At 43.5% G+C, this 25975-nt stretch overlaps 1 protein-coding gene across 3 annotated transcripts in view; it reads right to left on the reverse strand.

Moving 5' to 3' along the window:
• Positions 1–25975, reverse strand: part of RIN2 (Ras and Rab interactor 2) — a 197554-nt gene that overhangs the window by 29198 nt on the left and 142381 nt on the right. For all 3 annotated transcript variants that reach the window (XM_066595766.1, XM_066595768.1, XM_066595767.1), the window contains 3 exons: positions 25785–25971; positions 15680–15791; positions 9405–9477 (listed from right to left, as the gene is read on the reverse strand). In XM_066595766.1, coding sequence (XP_066451863.1) covers positions 9405–9477; positions 15680–15791; positions 25785–25971 — 372 coding nt within the window. The remainder of the gene's footprint in view (positions 1–9404; positions 9478–15679; positions 15792–25784; positions 25972–25975) is intronic.

Raw genomic sequence — 25975 nt, forward strand, 5'->3', positions numbered from 1 at the left:
TCATACCAATTCAGCTACTATACAGCCTGACCATTGTCTATGTATATAGCATCCCTCACTCCCCACCTCCCCATACCGTGCACACCACCAGCCCCTTTACCTTCTGTATCACCCCATTATCTGTAGTATGTAAGCTTGTTGGAGCAGGACCCTCATCCCTACTGTCTCCGTCAATTGATTACTTCATGTAACCGTTGTCTTGTGTTATTTCCCCTGCATTGTAAGAATATGTTGGCGCTATATAAATGAAGATCATTATTGATATACTGAGCCCATCCTGCAAGAAGGTCTGCAAAAGCTGCACGTAAAAATATCAATTTTTACGCTCTTTAGCAGTGAAAGCACTTTGGCTTTTTATACAGCAACTGTTTCAGAAAAATGTTCCTAAAAAGGCTTCTACGTGCGGCCGCTTTCACAAGACCGTGTAAAATCTGAGTGGTGTGCCAGGCACAAATCCTGCATGAATATGAGCCCCATTCTTTTGAATGGAGTCATCTACATGAGACATTTTTCGCGGCATGCTCTATCTGTGCACGTTCCTCCGAACTCATCGCCATTGTTTTCAATGGGGCCAGAAAACACATCACATGGTGTGCGAGGTGCCGGCAAGTACGATGTGAGGTTTCCCACTGAGAACAATGGGAAAGCACCGGAAGATCACAACTGTACTGAAGTGATGGGAGGCGCTTATTGACACAGAAACGCCTTGCATCCGTAGGTACATCGCACGTGCGTGATATCGGGCTGACTTTCATGGCCTGATATCACTCTCAGAAGTGAGTAAGAAGCCTGCGGGTGCGTTCACACAGGCGTAGTGCAGATTTCGGTCGTGTAAATATGCTGCTCAAAAATGCAGTGTATATACACAAGTGCACGTGTTTTTGCGCAGCATGTTTACACGCTTCGTATACTTAATACAGTATTTCGGTGTGTAAATATGCACAAAGAAAGGACATACCACGTTTTTATTTTTCATGCGACCTGAAATACGCAGCAAAATACGCAAATGTGAATGAGCCCATTGAAATCTATGGGTTCTATTCAAAGGCATTAAGCGTGCGTAAGTACACAGCGTATACATGCTTGTGTGAATGAGCCCTAATGAGCCATTTACATGGGACGATTATCGCTCAAAATTCATTCAAACTAAGGAATTTGTGCCATAATCGTGCCGTGTAAATGCTCACTATTAAAAAACAACGAGAAAAACAAAACATTTCCACTTTCTAAGAACTGGTTCTCTGTTAAAACCATGATGGCTATTGCTCCAATAACGGATTTATTTGCATGCAGATGATGTGGTCCGGTAATGATTTCTGCCCTTAGAGGAATCTCTGTACATAATGCACATTGCAGAGGTTTATTCAAGGACCCACGAGGTACTTCTAACATACGATGCGGCTTAACAGAACAAGTGGCGCTTAGCAGTCCCATACACTAAGTACCGAGGCCCGATGATCAGTTCCTCGGCTCGCCCCCCTTGGGTTATTTGCACACATTTCAGTAGAGCTTCCATGGCTGCATGATGTCATTCCTCTTTAAGACGGAGAGGTCAAGGAAGACAAAGCGAGCGCTGCAAGCAACCGGCTCCAAATTGCTTTTTACGCCTGCAGTATCAGGCCTTGTCTAAACACAGCGTGAAACGGAAAGTTTATTTGAGGTTACTTGGGACGCACAGCCGAGAACCATCATTGTATATAGCCGCCTGGAAAACGTCCAACAGCGTGAAAGAAATCCGCATGAATGAAGAGCTTCTGAGGTCGCGCTGAGATGCCGGGCAACCTGATCGCCCAGTGAGATGGTGCCGTTTATTTTTATAGGGTATCACCGGCGGGGAATAGTCAGTACAAGGCGGCACATGAATAGTAGTTGGACAGATGCTTCCCCAACAAATGGCGCCCTTGGGGAATACTTCTACATCACTTATATTTAGTAGCTTATTGTCCAAGATACTGTTCCCAGAGTTCAGATATATCAGTAACCGCATCATGTCATCTATCTTCCTCTTGTTACCCCCCTGGCAGTCACTATTTATATGCAGATATGCATGCAAAGGGGCAAATTTATGGAGTTACCACCAAGCCCTTGTGCCCTCCCTCCTGGCTGCTGCTCCTTGGGTGAGGCCTTATGTCCACGGGCAGGTCGGATTCCATGTGCGGAATCCGGCACGAAATCTGACCCGTGACCATGGTGGGAGACCCTGCTTACTTGTGCATGCAAGCGGCATCCGCGCGGACTCCTCTTCTTCTAGGTCATCTGTACTGTGGACGGTTCACACGGCTCGCCGTCGGACATGCGCATTACAGATTTAAAAAAAAAATAAAAATCTCCTGTTTTTCTGGTGGCCTGTCCGCGATGTCATTTCAGGGGGGCCACAGGTCGGACGGTTTCCACTGACTTCATATTTTAGCTTCAGTATTATGGATGTAGCAAGCGCCACTCGATTCACCGCCATCGGTTCTAATGAACCAGACCTAGGGCACTAAGAAAACTTAGGCTGGGTTCACACAGGGCTGATTTGCTGTGGAAATTCCGTCGAGAATTTCACCGCGGCAGATCTGCCTGCGGCCGCTAATCCCGGGATTAGCCAGCCATGTACATGAGATTTCTCAGAAATCTCGTCTACACGGGATGGCGAATCTGTCGCAGCATGTCCATTTTTTTTTACGCTGCGGCCGCGCTTTCCTCTATGGGAGTGCCGGCCGCAGTGGAAAAGTGTGCGGCCGGACCGCTTCAAAACCTGTGGCTAAGTGCCGCGGGTTTTGAAGCAGCGCTTTCCCGGTGGAAATCTCGCAGTTTTTCGCTGTGGCCAGACCGCGAAATTTCCGCTGGGAATACGTCCTGTGTGACCCCAGCCTTATAGTGATCTACGTGAGGTTCAGTAGAATCACAGGGGGGTCTGGGTGTTGCATCCAATACACAGATGCTAAAATGTGAACCCAGCTTTGGGCCTTGTGCAGATGACCATATAAAAACAAGGACTCAGCCCTTGTTTGGCATTGCTACCATACTGTTGACTATATATGTTGCACCAAAAAGCTGTCTTACATGCTTTGCGCCACATTTATCATGTGTTTTTAGACACTTTCAGACTGTTTCTCTGAGTTGTGCAAAAAAAGTGCATGGCAAAACCTGCACCATATTTTGGTAACATTTTTTGTCGTGAAGTAAGCCAACAGATAGGTGGTCTAAACGTAGACTAAACAGTCTTAAAATTGGACAGATGTATCATTCAGTGATGAACCTGGTGCTTTTTAAGACTGTCTAGTCTTAATTTGTACTAACTTTTAGAGAATATTGATAAATAAGCCCCAGTGTTCGTATATGTACCATACGAGTCCTGATGTATCTTCGGCTACAGGACAAGGCCTCCTTTTCGGTAATATAAAGGCATGTACACATGGGCGTTTATAGGTCAGATCCACGATACATCTGACAGTTACATCTGGGTCACAATTCTGAGGCTTGGAGTTCCGCTGTGGATTTTCATGCAGGTCTGCACACGGACCAGTCAAGGGGTAAATCTGCATGTAGCAGCAGCCCCAATGTAGATGTTTTCCCTTACATTGTGCATTTCAAAATCCACGCCACAGTTCAATAGAATGCTAAAATGGTGCAAATTGTAAAGTGGAATTCCACCACGTATATGAGGTATTCGTATTATACCTAGATAGCAGAATTTACACAGATCTGTATGGACAAATTCAATTTTTCACTCTTCATAGATCAAAAGCTTGGTGCAAACATACAGTGGCACACAGAGGTATGGAAACCTTCAGAGGATAATATTATGACTTTGTATCATGCGGACCTGGTACACAGCGGTAATATGGTCATGTGCATTACCAGTAGTCGTTGGACATGTGTCTGTCATCTCCTTAGTTACAATAGTGTTCTACAGAGCAGTCTAAAATTTTGATAATACCCATCTGGTAGGGTAGCAAGAAGACAGATAAAAGACAGTATTATGGTAGGATCAGACTACAGAGGGTTTGTTTGTGGTCTGTTACCATGGAAACACATAGGTCTTTATAAGAGCTGTACAAACAAAGCACTAGGAAAATTTTTTAATTAACACTATGTGCAAAGTGGCTTCAGTTTTCATATAGATTGAAACTATTCACAAAAATTATCCGAGAAGGAGGACTTAGCCTTAAGGCTTTTATAATATTTTCCAAATCATTTGGTTGTATTTACTACTTCCTCTCAGTGGACAAAAAAAGGTTTCAAGTACAAGGTGCAATGAGTTTATAGCCTGATTCATTGTTCCGTCGGACTACTACAAACTGTGATCTTGCTTCCTGGGTGAAGGAAAAGTCCCTTTTGAGGTGGAAAATTGGATCACATTTCGACTAGTGATGGCACAAACACATCATTAGCCATCTCTGCCTAATGAATACATGGGAGCATCGGGTGCAGGTGACCCCGTGTCACGTCCTTTCATAGGAACTGATATTATTCCATCTTTCCTTGGTCTACAGCCCAGACAAGCATTATCCTCATCCGACTGACCACATGCCCTCGTCACAGGCATTTCTTACCGTAGCCCAAACTCGTAATATAGCTTTTACTTTACGGTTGTAAACCGCAGATTCTTATCACAGCAAATAAGTATGGTAACAGTGAGCAATACCAATAACAGCGGGTCCTTGGAGCACGGGGCAAGCATCACAGGCAGTCAATTCATCAAGAGAAGCTCTTAGGTAGAGCCATTAAATACTCCAGCCAATTACCATAATATTGTGGGTGGACTTTTTACATTACATAACACATCCCTCACAAATACTTTTATCTCTCCGACACTTTGAAGTTACATCATAGCTAAGAACTCCATTCATATGAATAGATTCCTTTACAATTTTGTGGGTTGCACTTTAGGACATTTAGTTCTGTTGTCTCAGGAGCCACAATAAACCGCTGATTATAACATGCTATTATTAATTTTAAATCGCCATGAATTCCAGGCGCCGTACATATAAGAAGGGTTTACCTACATGACATGAGAAAGAGAACAAGTGATATAAATGAATGAGTTATACAATAGTACAGAGGGAGAGGGAACTCTACCTACAAGGCCCTACAATCTACAAGGGGAAGACAGTAGGTGAAGGTAGAAGCTGCTATATGGTAGTGTAGGGGTAGTAGGGTTATTGTAGAGAAAGGAGACAGTAGGTGAAGGTAGAAGCTACTCATATGGTAGTGTAGTGACAGTAGGGTTATTGTAGGTAAAGATGGCAGTAGGTGAAAGTAGAAGCTGCTATATGGTAGTGTAGGGGCAGTAGGGTTATTGTAGGTAAAGGAGACAATATGTGAAGGGAGAAGCTGCTATATGGTAGTGTAGGGGCAGTAGGTGAAGGTAGAAGCTGCTCATATGGTAGTGTAGGGGCAGTAGGGTTATTGTAGGTAAAGGAGACAATATGTGAAGGGAGAAGCTGCTATATGGTAGTGTAGGGGCAGTAGGTGAAGGTAGAAGCTGCTCATATGGTAGTGTAGGGGCAGTAGGGTTATTGTAGGTAAAGGAGACAATATGTGAAGGGAGAAGCTGCTATATGGTAGTGTAGGGGCAGTAGGGTTATTGTATGGAGAGGAGACAGTAGGTGAAGGTAAAAGCTGCTCATATGGTAGTGTAGGGGCAGTAGGGTTATTGTATGGAGAGGAGACAGTAGGTGAAGGTAGAAGCTGCTCATATGGTAGTGTAGGGGCAGTAGGGTTATTGTAGGAAAGGCAGCAGTAGGTGCCGGTAGAAGCTGCTCATATGGTATTGTAGGGGCAGTAGGGTTATTATAAGTAAAGGCGGCAGTAGGTGAAGGTAGAAGCTGCTCATATGGTAGTGTAGGGGCAGTAGGGTTATTGTAGGTAAAGGCGGCAGTAGGTGAAGGTAGAAGCTGCTCATATGGTAGTGTAGGGGCAGTAGGGTTATTGTAGGAAAGTCAGCAGTAGGTGAAGGTAGAAGCTGCTCATATGGTAGTGTAGGGGAAGTAGGGTTATTGTAGGGCAATGGTCCCCAACCTTTTTGGCACCAGGGAACGGCTTCAAGCAAGACCTTTTTTACAAGGCTCGGCAGGGTTGGGCACACACACACACAGGGAGCCGAGATGTGAGGCCAAGTGCTGGGATGAGGCAGGAGGACCCGTGTGTGATGGGCTCTCATGTGCGCTGCTGAAGACTGCTGCTGTCACACTCACCATCACTGCTGTCGTCTGCTGTGAACTGGCGCCGCTGTGAGTGTTCCTTGCTGTCGCCACAACACCTCGGCTCTCAGTGTCCTCCCTGCCGCAGTACGAGCCAATCGGCAGCTAGGGGACGGACAGGGTTGTTCCCTCCTGCTAAAAGCTGTCAAACCACTAGCTTCCGGTGTCGACAAGATACACCAGTATTGTGAAGTGGCAGTAGGGTTATTGTAGGGAGAGGAGACAGTAGGTAACGGTAGAAGCTGCTCATATGGTAGTGTAGGGGCAATAGGGTTATTGTAGGGAAAGCAGACAGTAGGTGAAGGTAGAAGCTGCTCATATGGTAGTGTAGGGGCAGTAGGGTTATTGTAGACTGTAGCCTTTTCTAAGGATATACAGTAGGTTTTCAAGTTGCTTTTGAAGCTTTCAAAATGGAGGAGTGTCTCATTTTTTGGGGTAGTGAGTTGCAGAGTATGGGGATGTATGGGATAAATGACTCTGTGAGGAATAAACAAGAATAGAGCAAAGATTGAGGGATTACATGTGGGCAAGTATGCAAAAGGTCACGTCGTAGATTTATGGAGAAGACAGGTTGTGGGCAGCATTGTAGGTCATTGTAATACTTTGAACTAAATTTACTGAACGATGGGTAGCTGCGGAATGGAGTAGCCGAAATGGTGTGTGTGAGTGGGAGACACTAAATGTTCATTTGGTGGGGTAAGAGAAGATCCCGGGGAGGGCCAAGTCTGTGATATCAAGGGATGAGAGAGTTTGTATGAAGCAGCTATTAGGAAGAGGGAACAAGGATGACCACTTAATTTCTACCACTAATTAGGGAACCAGAATCTCCATTTTGATTAACTGTAAATCGAGCATTATTATCTACACTATGTTATGCAAATCCTTGAAGGGGTATCCAAGGGGCCCTACAATGGTTTATTTGCATGCCTCTACATTCAAGAAATCAGTGTTGGGTTGCTGGCCACCAGGGTTCTCTTCTGACATGCCTCTACCTCATAACTAACACTGAATTCTCCTTTAAATAATTTTGCATAAATGATTTAAAAAAAGATCTACTACAAAAAGTGACTTTCATAGCCACAAGGGGGAAGGGCGGTGTCCTCCATGCTTTACTGGACCTGAGGTCTCACAAACCACCCTGGACCATACAACTTCTTACCTACCCAGTGAATTCTCATTGGTGCTACAAATAATTCTGATTTATTACAATGCGAACCATCAGGTTAGTAAAGCAAGGTCTAAGTGGCCATGGCACAGGCAGTTATATACAAATGAACTGGATGTACCCAGAGAAGGGGCATCAAGCCTAAATGATGACCAATGATTCTACTTTAGGGGTCTTGTGTGGTGCAGAGTGCTAAGGCAGCAGTATGCAGTCCTAAGCTCACGCTCAACCCCCGCATGATTCAGGTAGCCGGCTCAAGGTTGACTCAGCCTTCCATCCTTCCGAGGTTGGTAAAATGAGCAGCCAGCTTGCTGGGGGTAATAAATAATAATTACCTGAAAGTGCTGTGGAATAAGTTGGCACTATACAAATAACAAGTCCCTTTCTCTTACTTTATAAGTTGGATGCTCGTCAGGAAAAGGACACAAATTAATAGATATTTTCCATAATATCAAGGAGACTTATTATTGCAGTCGTGGGAAATAGCATATAGTATGTTTGCACTGACCATTGTGTATTTTTCTCAGATGATAGTAAAGTGAATTCTATGCCCAAAACATCTACCAATAATGATTGAGAAAATTTTTAAGTCTTTGGCAGCTTTAGATTTCTAAGGGCTCTCCGGGACTTTTATTATTAATGACCTATCTGTAGGATAGGACATCAATAGTTGATTAGCATTGGGTTCACCACTGGGCATCCCAGCCAATCACCAGTCCCTCTGTCATAGTGGACACCGTTACAATCAGATAGCACTGTCAACATTGTAACAGTCTGGTTTGGTACGCCTGCAGTACCAAACTGGGCCACTACAATATCAACAGTGCTATCTGCTTCCAACACTGTCCACATTGACAGAGGGCCTGGCGATCAGCTGATTGGCAGGGATCCTAAGCAGCCAGACCTCGGTCGACCAGTTATTGATCATCTATCCTGAGGATAGGTCATCAATAGTAAAAGTCATAGATAACCATTTAACCTTCAAGGCCAGTTTCACATGATTTTGTGTGCAATGCGAGATGCACAAAACTTATAAGAATATGAACTCTGTTCTTTCGAATAGAGTCAAACACATGAGTGATGTTTTCCCTCACAGAGATGCTGTGAGGAAATAATCATGGCATGTTCTATTTTTGTGTGTCCCTCGGAAAGCATCGCCTATTGATTTCAATGGGACTTAACATACATTGCATGGCTCTCACATGCTGTGTGATGAGAATGCGAATGCGATGCGAGGTTTCCCATTGAAATCAATGGGAAACAATGTTTTTGCATGAAAATAGCCTAACATCCGCGGGTACAGCGCATATTGCCGAGCGCGATATCAGGCAGAGTTTCTCGGTCCACTATTGCCCCCGCCCGTGTGCAGTTTGTCTCACTATCCTATGATCCCTGGTGCTTACCGTTTTTAAAAATTGAATTTTTTAAAATTGTTCCTTAAACAACGAAATATGAAACTTTTCTTATCGTATGCTTTCTTTAAATTGAAAAGTATGCATTTCTAACATTTTATGCAAAAATATTAGCATTTCAATGGGCAGGTGAAAAAGAACTTTTTTACATTTTCTACCCCCTCACATATCAGAAGATCAGGAATGCGATCTTTTCTCCTTAAGGAGAGCACCTAGAAGGTGAGTGAGTGAGGAGACATATAAGGCCATGCATGCTCCTCTGGGTAATATGCAAAAGAGGGAGATGGAACAAAACCTCTGCAGCGCCACCTATTGGAAAGCAGCATTCCAATCGACAGAAGTATTGTCCCATCTACCTTATTTGCATATCAGAAGATAGTGCTCTTAAAAGTCCAGGAGTTTGGACCCCAACTAATTGGTAGAAATAGATGAGAAATTTCTGTATGCCAATGAATGTCATTTGGGATACTCATTCTTGTAGGGCATTAGGAGTAATGGGATATCTAGTGCTGTGTGAGAATACAGAAAGATGTGCATAAACCCTTATATTATTAATGCCACATGTAAATACTTAATAGCTGCATTTTATAGAATGCACTACAAAGAATAAACGTAATATATTCAAATTAATCTTACCTGCTGATGCAGTAAAAGGCAACGAGCCTGAAAATATCCGAAAAGCTAATTCCAGATCCTTCCAAGGAAAAAGCTGGGGAGTCAAAAGATAATGGACACCATATTAGACCACAAACAAGACGAGGTTAAATCGGATCCTGGTGTTTTTCTGCAGAGAATAAGCAGTAATGTTTTGCAACTATCAAACAAAGCAGTGTTCTTCTAATTGAAAACAACTGTGCCGAGTGCATTTCTCTGCCAATAGAGCAATTCAGCTAAATATAAGGAGCCCGGAATTTATGGCCCTTTTCCTCATTCCTGAAACATTCACTCATCCTTGAAAAATGGGTCAAAACAGATCGGAGTTGCACAATAAAGACGTTAGAAAACAAAACAAAGGAACTCACATGATCCTCCATTCAATCTGGCTGGCCATACAAATGTGGCGCTAGTAGTATTGGGGAGGCTCCACGCAGGATGTTTACTAGTTTTATCACTGCAGCCAGATGTGTAATGTTAGTGATCAGGAGTTTATCAAATTTTGTATTTAAATGTCCCAATTTTCCCTTCTCTGCTAGTGAGGAAATCGGTCTAGGCTCCAATTGACTCACTGACTTCAAGGGGGAAAAAGCAGAATCTCAAAAAAGTTGTGTAAAATGGATGTAAAAAGTTTTAAAAGAAGAACCTATAAAGTTAGTTTATAAGTCCAGGCCTCGTCCGCACGTTACTCATACTAATGAATGTGACATACCGATGCTATCAAAACTATTCATCCCTCACTGCAAATTACATCTATTTGTCAACTTTATAAACTTTCAGCTGTTCGTAAAAAAATGAAATCAAACAAGAATAACAACTCAACAAACATAATATAACAAGTGGTTTCTCCAAAGTCAACACAAAATGCCACTTTTAATGGTTACTGCAGTCCCAGAATTACTCAACCCCTTCATGACAAGAGTCTTTAGCCCTTAGTAGAGCACCTTCTGCTGTTATGACTTGCTGCAAATGTGATGCAGCTTCTGACTGCGTTCTTGAGGAATCTTAGCCCATCTCTCATGGGTAACAGTCTCCAGTTCACTACTATGCTTGGGTTTCTGTGCTGCAACCACCTTCTTCAAACCCCACCAAAGATCTTCTATGGGGTTCAGGTTTTGCGACTGTGACGGCCACTCCAGAATCTTCCACAACGTATTCTGAAACCAAGCCTTGGTGGACTTTGAGGTATTCTTGGGACCATTGTCCTTTTGGAAGGTCCAATGAAGCGCAAGCTTCCACTTCTTCACGGAAGGCATAACGTTTTCTCCTGGAGTTTCCTGATACGTGATTGAATCCATCTTGCCCTCCACACATTGCAGGTTTTAAGTACCAGAAGAAGCATTGCAACCCCAGAGCATCGCCGAGCCACCGCCATGTTTCACTATTCTTTTCAGCATATGCTTCATTCATCCTCCTCCAGACATACTGCTGAATCATAGGTCCAAAAAGTTCCAGTTTTGTTTCATCACTCCACAGAACAGAATCACAAAACCTTTGTGGCTTATGTATATTACTCATAGAACACTGGAGCTGACTTTTCTAGTACCTTTGGGTCAGTATATTTGTACGTCTTGGAGTTTGGGCATGAAGACCTTCTGTGTTCAGTATGCACCTTACTGTGCAAATGGAAGCCTCAGGGACTGCTGCCACCAAATATTCCTGCAGGTCTTTTGTAGTCAGTCAAGGGTTTCTGACTACCTGCCTCCTCAGTCAGAAAAAAAGCCCAAGTCAGTCCCAAGCTTTTCTGGTTCCCTAGCGGGACTTAAAAAATCTAAAAAAATAGAATAAAAAAATTGTGTAAAACAAAAGCACCAGTTTGTATAAAAATATATGATTTTTCTATCACTGTTATCATTCCTACCCACAGAAAAAAAATTATGCCATTTATGCAGCATGATTAACGCTGTAAAAAAAAAAAAACACATTAAAAAACCAATGGCAGCATTGATGTGCTTTCTCTCCCTGCCTTCCAAAAAAATATTTATAAAAGTATTACAATACACTATATGAACCCAGAAATGGTACCACTAAAAACTACAGTTTGCAATGCGACAAAAAAGCCTCATACGACCGTGTCGATGGAGAAATAGAAAAAAGTATGGCTTATGAAACGTGGAGATTAAAATAACCCAAAAATTGTCACATAGCCAAAAAAAGGCAGTGTTCTTAGGGCAAATGCCCGCTGATGGAATTATGGCAGCGGATCTGGACAGTGAGTATAGGGTCTCTGGGGGCGCCGCCTCTGATTCTGCTGCGAGATCTTGTAGTCAGAATCCGACCCGGCCGTTAGCAGGAAGCCATACAGGGGTTCAAACCGGTATTTTGTGTTTAATTTGGAGAAACCACTTGTTATATTTGTAGCGTTGAGCTAAATGATTGCTCTTGTTTGATTGTTTTGTTTTGCAAACACCTGAAAGCCTGTAAATCTGGCAAATAACCCTAATTGGCAATAGGGGTTGGAACACTTCCATTTGGATCTGCAGAGCAGCCACATTGTTTGTGGGAATTGTAGAAGTATGTAAAAGTATGCAAGTTCTGTCATCTTGATGGAAAAGGAAACCTTACATGACCTCGAAGTGCCAGTCAGTTGGGAATAATGTAAAGAACTGTAAGGCAGAGGAAAGGCACCCTTGTGTTTTATGGCATCCTTACATTGGTCGCGCCGGGGCCCGCAGCTCCCTACAGGCCTACAGAATCACAGCTTTACTAGGCCGTGTGATTCTTTCTGATGACTGCTCAACATTGAGTTGTGTTTGGACAAGACATAAAAGAGGCATATCAGGAAAAATCTCATGTGAGGCATGTTCGTAGGCGGAAAACTGTGTATAAAGCTAATGCAGCATAAAGCTTCTCTGTTAACATGGCAGACGGGCAGATGCCAGACAGTGCAGATCACACCAACCTGTGCCAGGAAACTCTCAGACAGCCTCGAAGAAAGAATCCTGGAGGATGTAACTTCCGGCACAGTTACTTTTTCTATGGGCTTATCAAAAAGCGGACCGCACACGAAGACTATGAAATCAGTGAGCAGGGGTACTCGATCATGGCCAGAGCAGGGCAAGAGCCCTCCGTCTTGTATCCAAACGCAGCTGACCTGGTTCAGGGTTTCCATAAAATGCAATCTCTGACGGAGTGTTGCTTTAAAAGCTTTATTAATATAATGGTATTTTAAGGCGCATTTACATGTAACGATTATCACTCAAAATTCGTTCAAATGATCGAAAATGAGCAATAATCCTGACATGTAAACGCGGGCATCGCACAGTTTTTGTTTGAACGATGATTTAAGGTGAACGTAAAATCCATCGTTCAGCTAGTGAGAGATAAAGTATCTGTCAATAGACCACACGCAAAGAGAACGCTGCAGCTGTGTGCACACCTTGGCGCGTGATTGATCACACACTGGGCTCTACCAAACAGCTGCTGGAGGCCCTTTTACATGAAACTGAAGATGATAAAGTGTTAATGGCCATTAACACTCTATGCAAATAGATGGCAAAATCTTTCAATTTTTTTGTTGTTTAAAATATTATCTTTGCATGTAAATGCGCCTTTACTGTAAATATCAAACTTGGTGTCAATGGAAATTAAACAAATTCCAGCCAGAACCATTTAGCACCTATTTATTGGACATGTGATAAATACTGGATCTGCAGGGGTCTGCTTGCTAGGACCCACCCTGACCACTAGAAAAGGACTGGCCTAAAGCCTCCCTCACACAGGCGTTTTTTTCTGCGAATAAAGCAATATTTTCAGCAGTGCGCTAATCACAGCATAACGCTTTATTTTCAATGGAGCTTCCCAGACAGCCGCTCGAAAGTGCCGCAATTTATGAGCGGTGTCTGTTGTATTTTTGACATTTAGCGCGCATCATCTATGATCAGGCATGCTTAACTCCGCTGACGGATACAGGGAGCTGCGGCCTAAAGTGAAAGTAAAATCGCCTAAGGCCTCACTCACACAGGCGTTCGGGAAAGCACAGTGATTTTACAATCTCCGACAGCAGATTTTAGCACGCCTCATCATTAGCAGATGTAGGACCACAGATCAGGTGTTACATGATTTCATTGCATGCGGTCTATAATTGATTTTACTGACTTTTTGACTTTTGTAGATTTTACTAGACAGTATACCCTGACACTTTTATTTTAGATAGCATGCACTGCTGCTTTTTTTCATCTCATTATTGCGGCTTAAGCCCCATTTACATGCAACGATTATCGCTCCAAATTCGTTCAAGAATGGCTTTTGGGCGATAATCGTTGTGTGTAAATGCCTCCATCTTTCACTCTTCGGCTGAACGATGATTTTTAGGTAAGTTTAAAATCCATCCTTCAGCAGGAGAAGAGATAGCACAGACTGCAAGCTGTGTTCTGTACAGGAGTGGCTGATTACATTGCACAGCTCAGATCACCTGCTGTGTTTTGCAAGCAGTTCTTGGAGGCTTATTTACATGCAAATGAAGCTATTTAAAGTGCTAATGGGCATTAGTGTCCATTAGCACTTTATGCAAAATGATCACTAGAACTGTCAATCTTTCAATCATTTGAAAGATTGTCTTTGTGTGTTAATGAGCCTTTGTATGTGTACAACCAATTACTAGCATGCTTTGGTATTGCTTATTTGTCAGGTATCTTTGTGCACTTCATGGATAGGAATCTTTGCCTGTAGGTTTACCAGATGTAGCATCACACTAGCTGGCATGAAGTTGTTTTTTTTTTTTTTTACTGTTTTTAATTAAATAGTTTGTGTTTTGTGCCTCCCCCACCCTTTTGTGTGTTAATAAAGATTGTGTTACATTCTGTTTCTTTGAGTGTTCGCCTTTTGTATTGACTTTCTTTCTCTTTTGCTTTTTCCAAGTTTGTATTTCCTTTGTAGCTGTGTCCATCGCTACTATTGTACATCAATAGAAGATCTGTCACTGAGGCTGGACTGATGGCTTAACCCTTTCCAACCCAATATCGGGCCTGCCCCGACATCATCATTTCCCTCCACAGCTCCGATGTCGGGACAGGCCCAACACTGCAGTGCAGGAGTGCAACTGCACCCGCTCATCAGACACATTGGGTGCAGATGCACTCCTGCACTCATCCTCATCAAGGACCCCCCAGAAGAAGGCAGAAAGGGTTTTTAACCCTTTCTGCCTTCTCCTTTACATATTACATAGCGCTCAATTAGCGCTATGTAATGCAGAGTGATTCCGGCCAGCGATCATGTGACCGCCGTTGCCACCTGACCCCAGCGGTCACATGATCGCTGAGCCGGGAGGCAGAAGGGAGAATGCGGAAGTATTACTTTTGCATTCCCCTCACGGTGCAGTGAGCACCTGCACCCTTCTGAACTCTGTCAGTTCAGGAGGGCGAAGGGAAAATGTATTTTTCCTCATCCATTCTCCCCAGTTCTAATTTATTTGGAGCTGGAAAGAATGGATGAGAAAAAATAAATAGATTGGAAAGGGTTAAGGCCCTTTTACATGTCAATATAAATTTGAATGAGCATGCAAACAGCGGTTTTTGCCCCCCCCCCATCAGTGTGCAGTAGGATCCTGGCTTGGCGAGTGAGAGGCCTATGACGTGAGTTGGGAGGGGTAACACCTCTCCTTAGGGACAGCACTAAGAAGGTGAGTGAGGAGACTTATAAGGTCATTCATTTTCCTCTGGGTAATATGCAAATAAGGGAGATGGAATAATACCTCTGCAGCGATTTTACAGGGGCCGACAGTCTTTTAAACCATTGCGTAAGTGCTGATGTCAGCGCTCGTGCATAGCATTTATATAGAAGGACTTGCTGCTGGCTCGCAGGCTTCTCGCTCAGCGCTTCACCTCCTATGGGAGGCGCTGAGTGGGGAGCATTTACACAGACCGACAAGCCAGCGAGCTAACATGGTTTTTTAAGCTGACTGAAAAGTCAGCTTAAACAACCGCTAATTGCAAGTGAGCAATTTTTTTGCATTCATGCTGAACAATTATTGCTCAAATCAGTTTGTTTTGTGTAAATTACGGTAGTTCGTCATGTGTAAATGGGGCGTAAGAGTGCAGTTTCTATATACAGCAATATGAAAGCTGCAGAATGGTGCACAACCTTTAATCAAACCCTATTGCGAAATTGACTGTCAGTCTAAAATACATGCATTTAAGTGAAAAAAAAACCATAAAAAATTGTGGATGTAAAATAAGGAGAAAAACAAGGCATCAGTTCTCAATATTGATTTTTTTTTGGGTGTGTGTGTGTGGGGGTAAACTAAAGGCTTCACTTACTGTAAGAACTTTCTCTAATCACAAATTCTTGAATACAAAATCCAAACTCCTCTGGAACCCGAAGTGAAACAACTTTCTTCTGAAGTTTTGAAGACTTGCGCACCAAAAAGGTCTGTTGAGAAGAAGATTGAACGATATTCAGCGGTATGCTTAAGAGTTCTAATGTCTAACTGGCTCTATACCTGCAGTCTGTAACATCTTGTGGGATCCCAACTTTTCTTTGTGGCATTTCACTTAATATTGACCAGCAATTATTCCATTCTACCAATACTTTACAATATCTTCTAATAAAGCACTAGACTGCTTTGATGTTTTACTAATGAATCAATGTTCAGCATTATCAACTTACTTAGCCCTTTCCAGTCCAATTTCCCCGAAACCCGCACACTCCCCAGCTCTTATTTATTTTGGGTGGGAAAGCGTGTTATAGATTCCGTGGAATTACTCTACAGAAACATATAATAATGGTCCGCCAGGACAAATTTATTAGCAATTTTTTGAAAATTATACATGAGTGATGAGTGTTTCACATCTGGAAGATGTCTATCTATCTATCTATCTATCTATCTATCTGTCTCATATCTGTCTCATATCTATCTATCCCTCCCATATCTATCCCTCCCATATCTATCCCTCCCATATCTATCCCTCCCATATCTATCCCTCCCATATCTATCCCTCCCATATCTATCCCTCCCATATCTATCCCTCCCATATCTATCCCTCCCATATCTATCCCTCCCATATCTATCCCTCCCATATCTATCTCTCCCATATCTATCCCTCCCATATCTATCCCTCCCATATCTATCCCTCCCATATCTATCCCTCCCATATCTATCCCTCCCATATCTATCCCTCCCATATCTATCCCTCTCATATCTATCCCTCCCATATCTATCCCTCTCATATCTATCTCTGTCATATCTATCCCTGTCATATCTATCCCTGTCATATCTATCCCTGTCATATCTATCCCTCTCACATCCATCTCTCATCCATCTCACATCTATCTCACATCTACCTATGTAATACAGTGGCATATGGAGGCATACTACAACTGTATACAAGGTGTATAACATATGCTTCTAACACTATGCAGAAGAGAGCTCCGACATCACAGCTCCCTTTTGCATAGTATTACAAACATGTTGGACCTCGCCCGAGATGGGAGCTGTGCAGGGAAGTCTCAACGTCGGCCAAGCTCCGACACTGGATTGGAAATAAATTAAATACATTTTTATTGCGATTTTTGACATTTTTTGTAAACCTAAACAGTGAGCTTACATTAACCTTCACTCACATACAAAAAAGCAGGTTTCAGACAAGGGTATTTTTACTCCGTATTTGCAGAGCCAGACACAGATCAAATAATGATGAAATACCGCGGTATGCGGTTGCAATGTCATCTGTAACACATTTGTGTTACGCATCCGCATTATGGGCGTGTTTCAATACACTGGTGTGAAACTGGCCTTAGTGTGCCATTACATGAGTGTTAGTGGGGATGAGTAATACTCGCAATTTACTAATAATTGATGAAATGCACCTGGACTTGCAACTTCATGCAAAGGCAAGTCTAGGTGCAGTCTGGCAATTAGTGGTAAACCGTTCCCCATGTTCGAAATGCATGTCTTATAGCACTCTTATAGCCCCAGCTGAGCTCCTATGATTGAAAGACCAAAGTAATTAACATTTGGTAATGTAAAGTATTGAAAATTAGTAAGTTTTTTTTCATAGCAACTACCCCCCCCCCCCCATTAGAAATGTAACCAAACCCAAATATTTACATTGCTTCCTTTTTTTAATCCCTATATAGACATGTCTTTAAAGCAGTTTTAAGGCTATTTTCACCTGACAATATGATTCCATCTCTGCTTTCCTTCTATGCGGAAAACAGCATGAGAATGGAAACCGGGAGGGACCCATGGGGTTCAACATGTGAGACAAGACCTCTTTGGTCTCAGTTTCACAAGGTTTTTGCCTCTGTCAGTCTTTTAGCAGGATAGAAAATTACGACATTTCTCGTCACATTTAAGAAGTGATAATAAAAGTGGAGAAGGACGAAGAAGAGAAGTCAAATTTATTAAGAAGAAAGCCAGAAAATCGTGCAAACCTACTGTACATCGTATGTGGCCTGTTGTGTGGATTCTGAGGTCCCTAAAACGGACTATGGTGACAGTGAAATCAGTGCAGGTCATAAAGTAATAGAACTGGACTAATAACTGAGATATTAGTCACCCTAAGCCTTGCATTCCTATATGACATAGTCAAAGTTCGGACTCTACTGCATAACTATGCTTCACTTGTAATAAAAAAATCATACTATAATCAAAACAGAAATACCAGGAAAACACCAGCAGATAAAAATCACATTTTCCGTAGAGTCATGCGAGCCTGCGAATGTTGGGCCTGGAGCGCAGCCAGTCAGCTTGTGAATGCAAGATAAGACGGAGCGCCCGTACGGCGGTGACTCACGGCCGTCAGCTTGTCCATTCACATAACATGCTATTGGCAATTTCTGCGATTGGCATTCCGTCTCTAAAGACAAGTTATGCCTTAAGACTAAAGTAAATCTCCCATCCGAGGCGCTCGGTGTTGTGTTGGATTTGTTCTTCGTCTCTAACTAAGAAGTGATAACGTGGGTGGAGGGATATTTTTGCAAATTCAGATTATTCCCTGTATAATGATGCAGTTTGTAAGAGGGGCAGTGCTTATGTGTGGCCCTTGGTGTCTGCTGCGGGACCCCACACCAACTGAGGTGGACACTAGGCAAAGCTTACTGATTTACTCCGCAGGTGATGTAAAGTGTAGAGGTAACAACCACAATGGGTACAATCTTGTTGGTTACAGTCTTTATAAGGCACAGAGCTTGCTGGTTACTATAGTGGTAGAAGGCTTGGGGCTTACAGTCTCCTTATAAGGGCACTTAGCCTGGCAGAGGCAAATAACAAGTGACAGTCTCTCACTCACCCCACTTAATGGTTGCAGTCTTTTTGCAGTGCAGTTAAGCTATCAGTTTCTTGTCTCTGATACTTTCAAAGAGCACTAACATGAACAAAACAAAATACAGGACAACCGCTTACATCCAACAACTTGTGGCTCCTGCCCACGGATGGATATTTGCTGCCGAATTCACAGTGGGCACCGCGGATCTGCAGCAAATAGTGCCCATAGCATGCTACGGGAAATCGATTCCTCCTGCACACTTACAGAAACCAATTGCGGTTTCTGCAAGCGGAGGAAAAATCGCAGCATGCTCCATTTTTTGGCGGATTCCACGTGATTTGACTTCAATGGAAGCTGTCCAATCTATGGATCTTCCACAATGACTTTGCGGAAAGGTTGCGGATTCCGCGTCATCGCCGTGCGGACCATCCCAGGGCCCGGCCCTGCCGTTTGCAGGCACTTGGCGGCTCTCCTAGAATTCAACTAGTCCGTGCTGCAGACTTCAAGGTAGTAGTCTGATAAAGGGTATTCTCTCCAGGCTGTGGCTCCAAGTAACACCATAGTACAAGAGCTCTGGGGAGCGGATCACCACCCACAGGATCTCAGGGTCTTTAGCTTAGCTGTACGCTTGCTGGACCCATCTCCGATCTCACAGGAAACTGCATTATAACTCTCATATTCCGTCAGTCTTAGGCCTCCCGTACACAGACGTTTTCTTCTGCGTGTAGCGCAGCGCTAAATGCCATCAGAGGCTCCCATTGTTTTCAATGGAGCTTATCACACAGCCTCGGATAGCAGCTTGATTTTTGAGTCTAAAAGCCTTGAAAGTTATAAATTGGGAATGCAACATGGAATGAGGCTGAACTGGTAGGACAACCATTGGTGGGGTTGTCTGGGACTGAGCTATGGATGACCTCTCCTGATTGGCAGGGCTCTGCGGCTCGTGACCCCTGGCGATCAGCTGCTATCCCGCCCGCTATCAGTGTGAATGGAGCCGGAAGCTGACAGCTCTATGTAAATGGTAGCGGCTTGGGTGGGTAATGCAGGCAAACTGCACAGTGAATTCAATGGGAGCTGTGCCTGCATTACCAACTTAGGCCACTGCAATATGTATAGAGCTGTCAGCTTCCGGCTCCGTTCACACTGTGAGTGGGCCAGATAGCAGCAGGTTGCTAGGGGTCTGTGGTGCAAATATATTTGGCTATTTGTAGTCCTCTATCTTGTATTCAGACAGCCATGATTGTTCACTGTATAAAATATAAGGATTGTATAACTGAGTATTATAGACCTGCTGGAACCAAGTTAATATCTGGACATAGTATTACAATTGTCTTGTAATTCTACCACCATTGTCTATAGTCATGTGATCTATTGTCTAATTAGTAATGCAAATCTATTATCATTGTCTTAAGACTGAGCTAGAGCCTTAAGGCCCATTTAGACACAAGGATTATCACTCAAAAGATGTCGCTCAAGCTCAAGGTATTTACAGCGCAAGATGATCGCTGCTAGAGGAGGATGCAGAAGACAAACGGGGTGTCCCCGTTTGTCTTCTGCATCCAGATGTTCCCCGCTCTGAGCGCCCGGTTGTTATACAGCAGAGTGCTCTGAGCGGAGGATGCAGAAGACAAGCGGGGTATCCCAGCTTACCTTCTGCATCATGATGTTTTCTGCACGGAGCACTCAGCTGTATAACAGCCGGGCGCTCCGTGCAGAGGATGCATAGGAGACAAGCAGGGTGTCCCCGCTTGTCTTCTGCATCCAGATGTTTTCTGCACGGAGCGCCTGGCTGTTACACAGCCGAGCGCCCTCATGCCGAGTATGGAGGACAGAGCTGGACGCTCTGTTCTTTATACCCCGCCTGTCATCAGGGAGCGGGATACAGTTGAAACAATGATATCAGCTGTATCCCGCTGTGAATCCCTGATAAGACTCATAAAAGACAACGATGAGCGACGGCTTAACGAAAACTGCACGATGTCAGTGCAGTTACACACAACGATTATCGCTCAAAAGACGGCTTTTGTGCGAATTTTGAGCGATAATCGTTGTGTCTAAATGGGTCTTTATGTGTATTTGAAGCTCGGTGCTGCCATTGTTTTAGGAACCAGTGTTGCTTGTCTGATCTGGTTCAATTTGAGGAATGGGCACTTTAGATTGTGACCTTTTTCCAACACACAACTCGATGCATTGATATTTGTAATACTAGGTATAAAGGACAGGCGAAGGTTTGGGGGAGTTAGAAGCATTTGGACCTCTGATAGGGAATGCCTTCTCCCAGTGTGGTTCCCAAAAGGCCCCCTGTTCTCTGACTTTTCGCCGTTGTTTCTCAGGCTGATGCACAAAGAAGATAAGTATATTTAAGGTGATGTAAGTATTGATGTAACCGTTGTTTAAGAATTGTTTACAAAATGTTTATGGAATATCACCTATTTTTATGTAACTTTGTTTCATTTTTATCATTTATGCACTTGTATTAACAAATTGTGTTGTATCAACCCACTTGTCCTTCTCCAAAGCCGTATCCAAACAAGTTGTTTTGGTTCCTAAGTAGTGAACCTTCGCTAATCATCTATTAAGAATCATCTTGATGCTCAGATTTCTCCATGCTCACTTTCTCTGTGCTCTGCTAACATTCCCATGATGCAGCAGCACAGCATGGCATAACCAGCTACAGCCAGTACCATCTCTTCCTGCAGGGTGGACACTAACATTACCTTCTGTATCTACTTACATAAACTACAGACCATAATTATACAGTCAGAAGAATGAGTTTTGATCTCCTTCATTATAACTGTGTGACAGGAGATGTGTGATCATCATCAGTAAATGTGATAGGAGTTTCTGTGTTCCCCTCTAAAGATCTTGTGTGGTAGGGTCCATCACACAGGAGTTATGCTAACTGAGAAACTAACTAATTTGACAATATATATGAAGCCAAGTAAATGTGAGCTAGTCAGAACTGAGACCACATGACTCACCCGAGGAGAAGGCCTCAAGAAGTTTTAAACTGAATGGAATAACGAATGAAGGTAATATTAGCCAACTAATATGTGTAATATATATATATATTGGGGGGCTAACTACATAGTAAATAATAAAAAAGGCAGTTGTGGCTTTTTAATCTTATTGACAGCACACGTTCCAAACAGAGTGGGCTTTAAAGGGGTTAAAAAATAAGATTTGTGTAAGTCATAAGATAAACAACGTAACACTGACATAGATCAGGAGTTACTTAGTTAAACTTGTGGGAACGGAAGAAACTCAGTACACAGCAAATTGTATGAATAATAATGGAGCTAAATTTCTATCAAAAGGGTGGAAATTTCCTTGAGAGAAGAAATGTGTGGCAGGAGTCCAGCCCAATTCAGACCGCTCCAGGAGGACGGGGAGCCAAACTCAATTTTACCCTCAACAGCTCAGCACAATCTCATCCCACCACATCGAGTCGCCTAACAGGTTCGACTGAAGTTCAAGACCAGAATCATCCCTCATGCCGGAGTCTTCAGGGCTCGGGGCACCTCGGGGAAGGAGTAGGTGATCTGTTTGTTATCCTTACAAGCAGTGCAAGCAGCTGATACTGAGTGCTCGGTGCTGCAGCCCCAGCTGTCCGGGAATGGCATCAAGTCCATCCAGAGGGAGTTCACACTTGGAATAATGTTCCATTGTATTAACGAAAATTGTTAACATTTGCAAGTAGCAGGTGCTGGACAATGCGGAACTGTATGTACGCTATGTACATGTTGTGCCTGAATAGGGAGAACACATACTTATCTCTAGTGGTACATACATACCACCACTCTATGTAGCCAGATTTATGGCATATTGAAGTACATTCATATACTATGCATACTGATCCCTGGGAAGCAGCTGAGAGTCGCCGCCGGTATTGGCGGACACCGCACTTCTACCCGAAAGTCACCGCTAAAACCAGTGGCGGCTCTGAGCTGCATCCCAGGGTTCCAGGACAGGTAAGTATGCCTTCCTTTTTTTTATTTTAGGCCAGGCCCAGGGAGTGGACGGGGTTTAGTAGTAATGACAAAACCTCTTTAAGAGTCCCATATCTCTGGGGGACCACCTTTCAATGCAATTTTGGGTGGTCGTCTTGAAATATTTACACTGTATGTGTAGTATTGCATGTCTATAACAAAATATACTGTCGGGACTCGAACCTGAGAACTCCTGTACTCCAGGCAGCAGCTCTGCCAGCTGAGCTACCCAGCCCTTTGGATAGCTCCCCTCCATGACTTGGTCCTGGTTCCCTGCTCCTGTTTCTCCACTCTGTCCCTTGATTATCTACATTATATAAACCTGGCCCTGTCTTTCTCTCCTTGCGAGATTATTGTACTCCAAGCCTTTAGTCGAGCTCCACTACCTACCTGCTCCTCACACTGCTAATGAGGGACCGACCACTGGCTTCCCCCTGACTAGGCTACCTGTTTGCTCCTATTGCACTGCAACCGATACTACCTGTGTACTGACCAGTGGCTACCCTGACTACGCTATCGGCACGTACTGCTCGCAACAAGAATCTCCAACCCAGAACCAGTGCCGGTTCCGTCCCTAATATCCATCTTATATGCAGAAAATTGCATAACGAAAGAAAGCGGGACGAAATTTGACGGAACCATAAAGGTCAATATGTAATAGCTGGATAGAAAAGAGTTGTCCTTGGCACTTTTCTATCCAGTTAAAAAGACTAACAGAGACAGAAACAAATTGCAAAGGCAACTAAAGAAGTTTCCTTCTCGCACACTGCCCCCTATTGTTCCGTCCTAATTCTCTCTTGCTTTCCGGAATGGTCACATGTTCAATGCCACTCTATTCATTGCAATGGGACTAGCTGAAATTGCAGAGTAAATGAAACTCAAATTCCTAAACAGGTGTATTAGGAGATTAACCCCTTAGTGACCAGCCCATAGTGTTTTTACGTCCTGCCCACGTGGGCTTTAATCCCCAGGGACGTAAAAACATGTTTCCTCTAAAGATTAAAGCCCCATGGGCTGAGGACATGATAGCTCCATGCTGTTGGTTCCCGGGGGTAGACAACAACCCGGAACTGTCTTGGGGGGAAGCCCCCAGCCCGGTCATGCGATCAGCGCTGGGGGCTTAAAGTAAATAAAAAGCTAAAATAAGTTAGATTTTCAGCTCCCCTCACGGATCGCATCCATGAGGGGGGCTGAAACTATTCAACCCCTATCGTCCGCGATATCCCACGTTGATCTGGTCTGGAATGGACCCTCTGCCGTCTTCTGCGCATGCACGTCAAAGGAAAAATGGAGACGCATGCGCAGATGCAATTGGTGAGGTAATATAAAACTTCTTACTGGAGGCCTCCGCATTTGAACCCTGACACGATCCTCCACCACGGACCTTTCCCAACTTCAGCGCATGAACCCGCTGGTAATATGCCGGACGCATTCATAGCAGCCGGGGAGTCGCGGAAATGTAAAATCTCCTTGCTCCCGACAACCAAAGCTGCTGGGAGCCTGAAGCAGTGACAGGTGGCCTCGTTGAGCGGTCCCCAGTCACGTGATAAAAAGGTAGCCATCTACCACGACCGGACAGAAACTGCAGGTTCTGCATGCATTTGATTTGTGGTAATACAGGGAACAATCAAATGCATTGGATTACAGAAATCCTCTCACATTAGCATGTTGGAATTACGTAAACCGCTCGCAGAGAACGGAACACCACATGTTCTATTTTACCGCTGATATCTGCAACATAGAGCCCATTGAGCTCTATGGTTGCGCATATACCCGTAGCCCCTACACAACTACATTATGTACGGGCTGTGAGTACCCGCGTCATCGCTAAGCATCGGCGTAGGAAATATAAACAAAAAAAGGTGTACTGCGCATGACCGCCTGTGTGAGTAGGCCGTTATGTACAGTACATTACACGGTCGTACACAGCGCCACAGCCAGGCCCACAGCTGGGATCCACTGTGGGCCTCCACAAGCGGATTCCACATAGGGCTGTGTGAACCCGGTGTTATGAGCTAGGGGTATCCATTTTCATGTGTATTATAGAAAAAAAACAGCCTTTAAAATGACATATTTGAAAAAATATGAAATTTTATTTTTTCTCCTCTAAATTGCATTAACTTCTGAAAAGAAACTGTGGGGTCAAAACACTCCTGACCCCCTCAGTGAATACATTCAGGGGTGTAGTTTTTAAAATGGGGTCATTTCCGGGGGTATCTATTATTCTTATACCCTTTGCAATCTTGGCTTGGTGTAGGAAAACAAAGTGTTCCTCAAAATGTTAAATTCGTACGTCTCCTAAATGGTTTAAAAAAAAACTACAGTTTTTCAAATGTGCGCACAGATGGAAATATATATTTTAGCAAACATTTGAACAGCATGTTTGCACATATTTGCGATATTACAAATAACTGGTACATAGTAATAAGTTATCATAAAGCTTTACATGTGAAGTTAATGTTTGCAGTAGCGGTACCTCTAATAAAGTAGTACACTGACATCGTGAAGTATCCAACCAGCCGACAGTCACATGTCAGTAAATTCCCTGGCTTGCAGAAGTGATTTACTAGGCAGAGCCCATTTTCAGTTTTCCTAGGGGTCCCATGATTTGTGTGCACCCCGGTTTGCATGTCTTTATTAGACAGCATGCTGCTTTTCAATATATGGTGTATCAATCATATGTTTGCCATTAAATCTTTACCCTTCAGTGAAACCATTTCCAATCACGTCCCATTAAACCAGCAGTAAAGGCTGATTTACGTGCAATGATTATCGCTCAAAATTCGTACAAATGATGGCTTTGAGCGATAATCGCTGCGTGTAAATCCTACCGTTGTTTGACGAATGATTGATTTCATGTGAGCATGAAATCCATCGTTTGTGATAGCAGGGACCGCACACAGTGTTTTCCACGGAAGCGCTGATAACATTGTTTTCAGCTGCAGTCCCGCTGCAGAACAAATGGGCTGTATGCAGATAACAGACCACCTGCTGTTATCTGCATGCAGTGAAGGGAGCCTTACATGCAAATGAAACTAATAAGGTACTAATGGACATTAGTGCCCATTAGTAGTTTATGCAAAATGACTGCCCAAACCGTCAATCCATCTATCTTTTGAAGAGCCCTAGTAACCCTAACGCAGTGTAACCTGTACATGTGTACATACCCCAGGAGGCTGTTCTTGGAGGACGTTTTGGACCTTGTAATCACTCAGTCCAAGTTGAAGCCACACAGGATGAGTGTGGAGAAGTTTATCCAGGATGCTGGGCTTGTAGGCGACACTTTCATACCCCGAGTCCCGAAGAAAAGCTTTCTTTTCAACCAATATGTTCTTCGCCATTTCTTTTTCAATGCTGT

The sequence above is a fragment of the Eleutherodactylus coqui genome, chromosome 3 (genome assembly GCF_035609145.1).
Source record: "Eleutherodactylus coqui strain aEleCoq1 chromosome 3, aEleCoq1.hap1, whole genome shotgun sequence".
NCBI lineage: Eukaryota > Metazoa > Chordata > Amphibia > Anura > Eleutherodactylidae > Eleutherodactylus > Eleutherodactylus coqui.